At 47.8% G+C, this 12,128-nt stretch overlaps 1 protein-coding gene across 1 annotated transcript in view; it reads right to left on the bottom strand.

The window, feature by feature from the left end:
* Positions 1 to 12,128, bottom strand: part of TENM4 (teneurin transmembrane protein 4) — a 660,554-nt gene that overhangs the window by 112,622 nt on the left and 535,804 nt on the right. Inside the window, 1 exon segment of the mRNA XM_087821630.1 lies at positions 230 to 415. Coding sequence (XP_087677756.1) covers positions 230 to 415 — 186 coding nt within the window.

Below are 12,128 nucleotides of genomic sequence, written 5' to 3'. Positions count from 1 at the left end.
ACCTGGAACCTGGGAAATGCAGACTGGGGAGGAAGGGAGGTTAAAAATGCTCAGTGATGAGTTTAGGTCCAATTGATGTCTAGGAAATGCCAACCATAATGTCACCAGATGAAAGGACTTTTTGCCCAGTGTCCACATGCAGTGGGGTCCCGCCCTGGCCCTGAAGTACCCGACAAACAAAGGCACCGTGCAGGTCAGAGAAGGTAGCCCCGGGCCTGGCCCGCCATACCGATGGTGCAGTGCTCGCCGTTCCAGCCGGGGCTGCATTCACACTTGCCGTCACGGCACGTCCCATGCTCGGCACAGCGTGGGTGGCAGGCCCGCTGGTCGCAGGCTGCCCCCATCCAGCCATCCTCGCAGCGGCAGGTGCCCCCAACGCACACGCCGTGGCCACCACAGTCTGCAGCACAGATCTCTGTGGGGAGGAGGGGGAGGGGGGAAACCAGGGCCAGGAAGGGCAGGAGAGGGAGGAGAGAGAAAAAACAAGTATTGAGCAGGTTGTTGTTGGGAACAAAGGTCACACTTGGCTACCTTCCTTGGCTTCTGTGAGCAGTTGGGATTCCAGGGGCTTGGGAAGCTAATCTCCGTGGACGATGACCCTCGGACAAGAACAATTCTCCAGGCGGAAGCCTGTCCTGAGCCTATTCTTTACCAAAATAGGATGGATGGAAGGGCTCTGCTCTGTTTGCTTTTCCCTACTGCCAGCCTGTCCCCACTTCTGTGCTTGCCACTTGCAAAGGGGACTGTCCTGCTGAACAGATGTGAGGAAAAGTCAAATTTAATTAAAAACTGGTTATGTGTGAAAACAAAGTGAGGATGAGTCCCGGATCGCCAAGATAAGTGTGTGTGAGGGGTCCGGGGCCTGCATTTGGTTCTAGCCATGACTGATTGGCGTGGGGTAAAAGGAAGGCCGGATCCCGAGCCTCCTCAGGCACTCTAGGTGGCTGTTTTGTGCTTTTGCAGGGTTTATGCTCAGTGCTTTGTCACTGCAATTCCAAGCACCATCTAAATGGCCTTTCTGATCCAAGCCAGGGTGGGGTTGCCCAGCCCTATACAAACACGCACATGATGCGATTCACAAGCCCCTTGGTCATTCAGGCAGAAGTTATAGAGGCTCCCGAACACAACTGCTTTTTAGGAAACGGGCCGAGCAACCATGGCCACAGTGCTCTTGGCCAGGGCTCCGATGGAGAGAGACCCTGACTCGGTTCTGTGCCCAGCCATCTTCACATGAAAATCCCAATACCTTTCATTTCTTTCAAACTAAATTAATTGGCACCTGTGTCAAATAACATTTGCCCATTACGGCTCCCTTCTAAGAGACTAATCGTCTAGCTACTTTTGAAAAAGGAAAGAAAACAAAATTACATCTTAGAGGCTCAGACTTTTCTAATGAATCTACAAGGCAGTGGCTAAAATGTTCAAGAATTAAAAAAACAACAGTGAGTTGCCATTTATGGTGTGTTCCCATGCTAGACACTTTGCCGAGCACACTGCCTGGGAAGGGAGACGCTGCAGGCAGTGACGCGCTGGGTCCCTCAGCTGCGCCAAGCAGAGGGAGGCCGCTGCAACATGACTTAGGTCAGGGCTCTCTGAACCTAGGCTCAGGAGCTTCTGAGCTGCGTGACCTTGGCCCGTGCCTCAACTCCGATGTGCTGAGAGTGGGCAGGAATGGCACTGCCTCACAGTACCTGTGCTGACCATCGGGGCTGCGATGAGCACACAGTGAAATGGATGGCAGCGCATGGCAAAGGGCACCCACTCAAGAACGTTTCTCGGGACGGTGAGTTTTAGTCTGGGAGTCCAAGTACCAGGTTTGCAAGATCTGTGCCTGCTCAGCCACAGAGTTGCTATGTGGCCTTGGGAAGGTCATTTCTGTTCTCTGGGTGTCAGTTTCCGTGTCCACTCCGGGAGGAACCTGATGGCATCAAAGGTCCCTTCCAGCTCTAAGACTGTGGGAGTCTATGGTGTAAGTGCCCTCCACGTTACAGAGCACCATCTACCCTCAGGCTCAGCTCAAGCATCCCTCCTCCTCTGAGGAGTCTCCTGCAGTTCATCCTGCGGTTCTTCTATTGCTGCTGGCCTTCCCATGCTACACGGTAGAGTGATTTGCTGTTTCTCTGTCTGTCTCACTATCAGACTAGGGATACCCGAGGCTGGATCAAATTCTTCTAATCAATTCTATGCCTGATACCCAGCACAGATCTTGGCACAGAACACACTCCTAATTGGATAATGGATGAATATGTGTATGCCTGGGGCTATAGGTGCCTGAGAATTTAAACCAGTTCACAAACACCCTGCTCAGCTTGGCTGAAAAATCAGTCCAGGACTATTTGTCTGCTTATCTCTAGTGAGTTGCCTTTATGGAAACTTCCCGGTGTGTGCGTGCGGACGGGGGGGGGGGCCTGTGGAGCAGCATCACTCCATCTGGCAGCCCTCCTGGAACCCGGCTTTCTCAGGATGCCCTTCAAGCTTCTTTCCTTTCTTTGCACACAGACCACAGTGACAATCTCCAGGCCCTAGGCCTCCCCAAGTCCTATTTCTGAACTTTCCATCCCTTCTGCACAGCACTGCCTAGGGCAACCACCCCTGGTGACTCTGGAGGCTGAGCTTGCACTCAGAGCTGGGAGGCAAGATTAGCTTAGCATCTGTTGGGTGTACTCAGCACTGTCTCCAGGTGGTAGTTTATGGTGGCAGTGAGGTGTGAGCCAGGAGAGGGACAAGCTGCTGGGGCCACAGCCTTGGTGATTCGGGCAGCAGGGTGTGTGGAGTTGATGGGGATAGAGAGCAGAGGAGGCAGGCTTTCCCCAAACTTGACTGTCTGACTTCAGGTCTTAGCCAACAGGTAAGTATTAATTAGTCTGGAAGCAGTGGGGATGAAAGAACATAAGATTTGGAATCAGATGTGCCTCCAAATATCAGTTCTGCCAGTTATTTGACCTTAGGAAACCTATGCAATTGCCCTGAGCTTCATTGTCTTCCTCTATAAAATGAGGATGACCACTTCAGAGGGTACTGAGTTCCTGATATATGGCAGGTATCGATAAATTCATACTGATCCATTTATTCTTCCAATAATATTCCAGGCATGCCCACTCTGTGGCAGAGGCTGTGCCTGGTGCTAAGAATCCAGAGGTAAGATATGACCCCCGCTCTCCAAGAGATCAGAGTCTAGACAAAGCACAAACTGGTACTGGCATTCCAAACACTAACCAAATAATCTACAGCTATTACTTCTGCACCTTTTTGCTTAAGTGCAATGAAGAGAAACCATGAATCTTAGGATCAGACAGCTTTGGAGTCTACTCTTGGCTTTGCCACTGATTGGCTGGGAAACCTGCAAGTTGCAAGTTATGAAATTCATTGAGCCTTGCTTTCTGGTTCTGTAAAACGGGAATAGTAATTCCCAGTCCACCAATTTCACAGGGCTGGTGTTAGATCAAATGAGGTAATATGCGGGAAAGCTGTTTTAGGCTTAATAATTAACACTTATCAGGTTTTACAGTTTACAAACCATCCTTCATGTGCCATGTCTCATTGAACTGTTATGACAGTGCTGTGAGAACACCTGGCTGTTATCTTTCCTAGAGGTGAGGCTACTGAGACCCAGACAGCTAAGGGAATTCTACAAGGTCAGATGGTCATCTGGTGCTTCTTCCTCCCTTGGACAATCCTCAGAGCAATGTGGCAAGATAGACCTTTTCCAGATAAGGGAACCCGGTAGGCAAAGGGGCAACCTTTGCTTGAGGGGAACTTCAGGTTCTTCAAGCACATCTCCCCCCTTTTCTGGCCCTGTTGTTTATCCTTGTGATAATCCAAGTCAGACCCTGGATAGATGTGAAATGAAATGAGATCCTCTATGCAGAGTTTCCCAGACACTCAGTCTCACTGTTCTCATCTGGAGACTGCGAAGCTGCTCATCCAAACGCTCCATTTCCTCGCCAGTTTACACTAGATGCGCTCTCCTGGCCTGGGGCTCCAGCTGCCTGGTGGCCGGGCACCCTTCCATAAGCCCTTTACGAGCTGGGTGGTGAGCTCTTACACATTTTAATGGAAGGGCCTGAACAGGGTGACCTTGATGTTTATGGGGTGCTAACTGATGATCATGCAACCTGTCAGTGCCCAGGTTCTCCTCTGCCTGAGTGGAAGAGACCCATCGACTCATCTCAGAAGACTGAGATGCTACTTTTCATTCGTCCTCAAGTTACAGGCACTACCGGGGAGGGTAATAATGGTCCCCTCCAGGGTTAGTGGGAATAACTGAATGAGAATGTGTGAAAAGCTCTATGTAAACTATGTTACGTACACGACAGTTTGATGAGGACCCAAGATGCCCTTTATCAGTGCAAATCCTAGTCACTTAGCGAGAAGCATCATCCTGAGAGCAAAATATTTGCTTTCTAGTAATAGTCACAAAATTTGGTTATTAAGCCCTTTCTCTAGTCCCTAGCGTGGTACCATCAGCCAAGACCTTCAAAATCCAGTTGGAAGCTATTAATATTTGTAGCCTAGGCGTCCTCCTGAAAACAGGTGAAAATGCTCAATTGTTCTAAAATTCCAAGCCTATACAATTCTTGACTATACTGTATAGGTCCTTGGAGATGACCCAGGTTAGGCTCAAGAACACCTAGGTCTTCTCCTAGACCCTTCCCCTTCCCCGCCCCGCCTCTGCCCTGCCTCACCTGTGCACACGTGCGTCTTCCCTCTAGCCTGGAAGCCCACCTGATGGCAGGCTCTAGCTTTTATTCATCACGGTTCCCTGGCAGCAGGCACCAGGACTGGCACAGCATGAGCTTTCAACAAATATTTGTTGAAAGAACAGATGAATTAAAAAAGCTTTATGGAAGAGGTGTTATGTCAGTTGGCTCAACTCTACCTCAATGCCATATTGTGTAAAATCTATTTGGTTAAATATATTCACATGGGCTCGGTCTTCTTTGTGCCTAACTTTCCCAAAGACTCATCATCTCCAGTCTCCAACTGAGAACGCTGCAAGTGTAGTGTCTCAGCCCTTACGCCCTCACACACATCGTCCTTCATGCCAACGTCTGTGTCACACCCATTCTCTTTCTGAAACTCAGATGGATACATGAGGAAGAAGTGAAAAAGGTAGGGAAAGACAGGAGGTTTAGCTATTGGTTAATTGTGCCCCAAAGTATATACACACGGGAAAAAGCTGCCCCAGGCTCCTCTCATTAAATGTTGATCTCCTAAGAGCCTGGATGAAGCCTGAGACCTATCATAGGGCTAACGTTTTAATTTGTCCTGCTTTACTTTAAAATCCTATTCATTAAAATAGCTGGTAGGGGAATCTGTGTCTTTCTCCTAAAGGGAGAGAATTATATATAATTTTCCCATAAAATTTCTTCAACTTGGAAAAGATGCTTAAAGTTGACTTGAGTGGGGGGTGGAGGGGACCTCACCTAAGGGTCTGTGTACTTTCCTGCTGAGCAAGGAACAGATATAGGTGAAGCTATTTTTAAAATTCCAGGGGTGTATAAATAGAACCCTGGCGCAGTGAGACCTCCTGGGAAGTCCTTTAGTAAGTCTGTACTGCCCAGCTGGCGTGGCTCAGCGGCTGAGCACTGACCTGTGACACAGGGTATCACGGTTCCATTGCTGGTCAGGGCACATGCCCGGGTGCCGGCTCCGGCTCGGTCCCCAGCAGGGGGCGTGCAGGAGGAAGCCGATCAATGACTCATCACTGCTGTTTCTATCGCTCTCTCTCCCCCTTCCTCTCTCTCTGAAATCAATTTATATACATGCATATATATATATGATTAAGTCTGCACTTAGCAGGAAAAGGGATGATAGAGGAAGCCATTCTATTTTGCTTAGGATCTGAGGTTTTTAGAGTGACCTTAAGACATTTTAATGGAGGGTTAAATAATTTAAGATGATTCCCACTAGGATTTTGTTTCATCACTAGCTCATGTTAGTCAGTGCACAGCTTGGGGTATTTCTCTGAAATCCTGGTACATTTTAAGTCCAAGCCACACTGCACAAATCTAAGGGGAAAATGTAGAATCATTGTTGGTGGCACACAAATGTTACAACAGCTCTGCAAAGGTGTTTTCACTCCCGTATTGTGGTTGAGGAAACAGCTTGGAGAGGTTAAGTGACTTGCTCAAAGACACTTAGCTAGAAAGAAAGGTGACCGTGATTACCACAGCTATTTGGTCTGTAAATTGGGTGAACAGGCTTAGGCAAAATCTCAGATGTAATCTGACATATCTCCCTGACTGTTAATTACGTATTAGATCATCAACCCAGCTAAACTACAGGATCTCTGAAACCAGAGTCCCAGTTTCCTTCCTCACCCTGACCCAATGCTCTTCATACTACCTTTCCCTCGACTTGTCTGTTCATTCTCCATCCCCCTGCTGCGTTCACGTAGTGCCACATTCCAGTGGCACGAGCAGGGTACCTGCTGGAATACGAAGGTCAATGATTTGGCACAGAACAGAGGCTTGGATTTAAGCCAGCTGGATAGAAGAGCCTGCTCCGCTGCTTCCCAGCTGTGCGAAACAGTATTGCACACCTCCGACTCTTACTTTTGTCATTTATAAAATGGTGATAATGATACCTATCTACCAGAATCTTAAAATTGATTTAAAAATATATGGAGTGGGCAAAAGTAGGTTTACAGTTGTAAGTAAAACACAGAGTTAATAAAACCATTGTAATAATAATAACCTGCATGTTTTTTCCATACTAACAACTGTAAACCTACTTTTACCCACCCCTGCATTGCACATCTACTATGTGTCAGGTAGCCCTGGACTGGGGGATTCAGAAATTCTATCAAATTGTTCCTATCCTCAAGCAACTCAAGTCTACCAATGCATAAATGAGCACGAAGCTGGCTACCACGCCCAGCATACAGTAAACTAATTAGAAGTTAACTTTCTTTCCCACGGGCCAGATATCCCTATGTTTTGAACAAATTGGTTTGCACACAGCACCTACTCCCCCCACCCGCCACTAAATTGGGCAGATGGTTTTTCAGTCTCAAGGCAGGTTTCAGGAAGAAGCCAGAAGGGTAGGAAGGTACAGGAAAGGAGCCTCTGACTTCCTCACAGTAATTAGTCTCCTTTTGACATTGAGGCCAAACCCAAGCCACTCTCCTGTGCCTTTCAACTTCCCTCCCTATTGCCCGAGCGTCAGAGCTGCTCCAAGCCATGGCTCTGTCCCACGGATTGAGATGGCAGCCAGCTAATGAGCCTTGGAAACCACATGGCCTTTCACCTCACTCAAGGAGTTTGGGAAGCTTTCAAACCAGGCAGAAAAGTGGATTCCAGTGTGTCAGTGCATAGCGGTCGCCACACCTCTTTCTCCCAGGACTAGAATTTCAAGCTTTTTGAAGCACCTCTCACTGGAAGCAGTGGGCCACTGCTATTCATCTTAATTGGAGGCTATCGGGCTTCCTGATTAGAGGTGTCCAGACCTAGCTTGGAGGAGGCCTTCAAATAGGGTCTGACTTTGCCGATAACAAGCTAGGAAAGGGCTGGTGAGCAGAGGAGCCAAAGAACGTGTCTGGAATGTGTATTTTCAGCCTGGGCTGGACTGCTACCCAAACCCCATGGGACAGACTCAAATGGGTGACCTGAAAAGACGGCTGATGGTCAGTGTTCTTCCCAAAGACCTCCAACCAGGATATCTCTTGTGAAAGGTCACCTCTCCACCCAGTTGTGTGTTTCTCTCTCTCTCTCTCTCTCTCCTGGACACCGCCACCTAGATGTCCCCCAGGGGCCTCAAACTGCATGCCAATGTGAGAGTAATCTTTCTAAAACCAAACCTGACTGTGTTTAAGCATCTCTGCTTAAAATTTTTCAGTGGTTCCCACTGACAGATAAAATCTAAACTTCTTCAAGGCAATTCATGATCCAACTCCTGCCAACTTCCTTCCCCTCTCATTACTACCACAAATATCCTAAGCTAAACCACTCCAAACTACTGGTCTTTCCTAGAAAATGCCATGATCTGTCCCATCTTTTTGCCAATCTTTGACTTCCTCAGTGGCCTGCTGCAAGGTGCTTGCCTCTTTTTTTCTGCCTCTGCCAACTCAAATCCAACCTCCATGACCCACCTTAAATCCTACTTCCTCCAAGAGGTCACCCTGATCACCCCAGAAAGCAACTGCTCTTTTCCTTGAACCCTGGTAGAGCTGCCCAGTATACTGGTGGTTGTGATCCAATTCACCTGATTCCTGGAAGTGGTACCAAGTGAAGTGGTCCTTTATAAATCTGGTACCTGATTCATCGACAGTATCAGCATGCACCTTGGTGAGAACTCATGGCAGAGTTATGCTGGGGATAAACATGGGCTCTGAAGCCAGAAATGGTTGCTTGGAATCCTTGTTTTTCCAGAGTGTCTTTGGATAAGTCTCCTAAGCTCTCTGAACCCTGCTTTTCTGGGAGTAATACCATCTGCAATGTCAGAGGCTTATGTATTTGTTGTTTGAATCAATCGTGAAGCACCTACGTGAAGGAGCTCTATAAAATTTCCATTCAAAGAACAGTTATTATTTTTAAATTACAAGTTATCATACCAGCAGTTTGATTCAGGAAGACAAGCTAGAGATTTCATGTAAGATATCAGCTTGGGCATCCAAATAGAAGCCTGACTCGGAAACCCAATTTCAGGAGGGCTTATATTTGCATACCGAAGAGCTCCAGTTCTGATGGAAAATGTTCCAGGACTGTCGGGGGAAATTCTCCTAAATTACAAAGCTGCCAGCTCCTGGTCTGTCAACCTTTAACTCTGGCAGTATTTAGCAGTATGCCCGTCTGGGTCCAATTTCTCAGTCTTTGATTAAATGTTAAGAACTGACCATCTCATTGTGTTTAAACCTCCACACACTACTTCCCAGACAACGGGTGGGTTCTTCCCTGCCTCCCCTCAGCATCTCCTCTCCTTTCTCTGCCTCGGTGTCAATCTCTCAGATATTTATTATTCTGAACTTTGGTTTTAGGTTAGCACTTGCTGCTGGGAAGGCTGCAGGAAATGTCAAGTCTCAGAGGATATGATTCCTCGGGTGAAATTCTAACCTCCCGATTCCCCCTCCCATAACATACCTATACAGAAATAGCCCGGTCTCATCATTTTCTTTTGATGTTTAATTGGATGTCGGTTCGGTGCTCTCTGGGCTGAGAAGCTAATGCTGCTCAGAGGGGGAACAATTCCGGCTACAGAAATGAGACTTGTAACCGGGGAGCATGCTTGACGTTGGATCTAATTTTCTCTCCCATCCGTGAACGTAAGACAATTTCTCTGGAGTTAAAGGATCTCACTCAGTCTTTCTGTCATTAATAAGAATTAAATTCTGTTCCCTCAAATTTAAATGTAATTATATTTTGCTTCGTAAATAAAATTGAATTACCATTTTCAAAATTTAGCACTAATGCAACTGCTATGTTTAGAGCTTTAATTTTTTTAACCCTGTTGCTACTTTTGGCCTTTTTTTTTTTTTTTTTAAGGCATTGAGCTTATTTTGCGGTCAATTGTGACTTAATTTGATAGGAGCTTTTCTACTCCTTATGCATCTAGTCATTTTTGTTATTAAACATGCTTTGTGAGTTGCTTTTCTTTTTGGGAAGGGATGAAAGTAATAAAGAAGAAATGGAAGCTCAGAGGATCTGAGTTTGAATCCTAGAAGGCCCCCCTAAGCAACGGCAGAACCCAGGCCAAGTTGAGCTGAGAGCTACAGAAATGCCCTGACATGGAGTCTGAAAGGGAAATCTACAAAGTGCACTGAGACATTTTTTAATCCAAGATTTCCAGCGAGGCATTCAGGGGGCTCCGTGGTTTGGACCCTGCCTACCTTTCTGACCTGAGTTCCTGCCCCGACTTCCTGCCCCCACTCCTGTGGCTCCTGTTCTCCAGTCTGAGGTGGGCTTTCCAAGCAGACGATGCTCCTGCACAGCTCTGTACTGCGCATGCTTTTCCCTCTGCCTGGATTCCTCCCCTCCTTTGTCACCAGGGCGTCCCCTCCCAAGGTCTGGTTCACAAGTCTCCTTCCTGGGAAGACTTTCCCAGGTTCCTCTCCATGTCCTCTCTCGGAGCTCACTGCTCCTGACTTTGTGCTCACAAAACCCACTCTACACCCATCAGCCAGAGCTCTTCTCAGGCCTTATAACTAGGTGTCGCTTCCTTCATGGACTACAGCTCTCTGATTCTCAGTGCCTAGGACAGTGCCCACACACAGGGAAGCCAGAGAAGTTCATGAGTAAAAGTAGACAGTGTGCATGTCAGGGGTGGATGCAGGGGCGCAGGGGCGCAGGCGTGGAGTTGTGCTGGGTGCTCTCTCTGTGAGGCTGTGCTCTGCTCCTGAATGGAGCTCAGGAAGCTCATTGTCCTGAGAAGAGGCTGATGCTAATGCTCCGTGGCTCTTGTGCTATTGTTTGGGAGTAACCGAGCCAGCACATTATTGACGCTTCGTCTAGACTTGGTGACCAGTGTTGGTGGTAGAGTCTCAGAAACCACAAAGAAATCAAGGTTCTGAGAGAGAAAGCGAGTTGTTCAAGGTCACGTAGATTCAAATCCAGGTCTGGCTCCACACCTTCACTATATACACTGCCCTCACACATAAAATGTGTTAGTGTCTAAGGACAGTTTGGCTAATTTAGATTTAACCATGTATTCTAATTTAGATTTAATCATGTGTTCTAAAAATAATACTAATTTTTATTTATTGAGTGCTTACTGAATGCCAGCCACCCTGCCAGCCATTTCATTGATACATATTAAAGCTATGTTGAAAAACAAGGCAGGGCAGGCATCATTAGCCACATTCTCTGAGTAAACTGAGCCTTGGAAAGAAAGAGCCCGGCTCGGTCCCTCTCCTAATCCCACGCATTCCTCCTGACTGCACGTGCTGTTCCACAGAATCTCTCAAACATCTCTACCCGTCATTCCACGATGCTCAGCTGCAACAAAACAATAAGAATCCTAACCCATCAGCATGAGCATTTTACAGGCAGAATCTCTGCCATGTACTGCTTCTGTGCGCCAGCGACCAAATGGAATGAAATGGAATGAGAATGACTTCCAAAAGTCACTTACGGAAGACGAGGCTGCAGGGGGCTCACAGAGCAGTGGAAATGAGGGATGAATTTATGAGGCGAGGACAGGCGACTGGGCTGGGCGGGAGGAGAAGGAGGACCCGAGGGAGAGCCAGTGGGGGGCAGGTGACGAGCCTAAGGGATCACACTCGGGGTGGAACCCTGGAGAACGCCACTGAGCCTGAAATCTTTGGAAGTCATTGGGGGTCTGACAAAAAGGTAGGCTTTTCCAATTTTAAGGACCATCTTAGAGAAATTAAATCCCTTCCCTTTTCTGAAGTGGCTCTAAGCCAAGAGGATGAAAAGCCAACGAAAGCACTTGGGGAAGGGACGGGGGTGTGAGTCTGCTCAGCAGCGCTGCTGCGGGCGCCCACCCTACGCAAAGGCTGATCAGGCGGCCAGCCCAGTAGGGCTGCTCCCCAGGGAAGACGGCCTGAAGGATGTGAAACGATGCCAGCTCTTGTCCAGGAGGGGTTCTGACTGGCTGGCACTACGCACGGGCCTAACGTGAGTTGGTTTAGGAAAGTGATGGTGAAGGAGTCCAGGGATTTGGTTTTAGCCCTGCAGTGTGTGTTGGGTGGCAGGGATCCCGAGAGAAGAGATAAGACTGTCTATCTGATAGTGTGCTGGGATCTCCCTGGGCAGAGCCTTTAGCTGTAGCCCCTCCCTCCTTTCTGACCTTTACTGGGTAAGGAATTCATTCAGTGATCACTGAGAACCTAATGTGTGTCCAGCCCTGGGCTAGCGATATCAACAGACAACAACCTCATGGAGTTCAGAATTTGGCAAGAGACAGGCACGGTTAGGATACATTGTTCAGCTTACCACAGAGCTGAGGAGGGTCCCTGGAGCCAGATCTGCCACTTACTAATGGGGAGATGCTGGCAAGAAATTCAACTTTCTGAGCTTCAATTTCCTCAGCTGGAAAATGGAACTAGTAATACTTCCCTCCCCGGGCTACTATGAACCTTAACTAAGACAATGGTTGTAAAGCACTTAGTTTGGTACCTGGTCTGCGGGAAGCACTAAGAAACAGATGGCTCTTTCGTTAATGCTCCATCC

This window comes from Miniopterus natalensis, chromosome 11 (genome assembly GCF_054644295.1).
Source record: "Miniopterus natalensis isolate mMinNat1 chromosome 11, mMinNat1.hap1, whole genome shotgun sequence".
In the NCBI taxonomy this organism is placed as follows: domain Eukaryota; kingdom Metazoa; phylum Chordata; class Mammalia; order Chiroptera; family Miniopteridae; genus Miniopterus; species Miniopterus natalensis.
The sequence above is the reverse complement of the archived record's forward strand: the minus strand, read 5'-3'. Positions and strand labels throughout refer to the sequence as shown.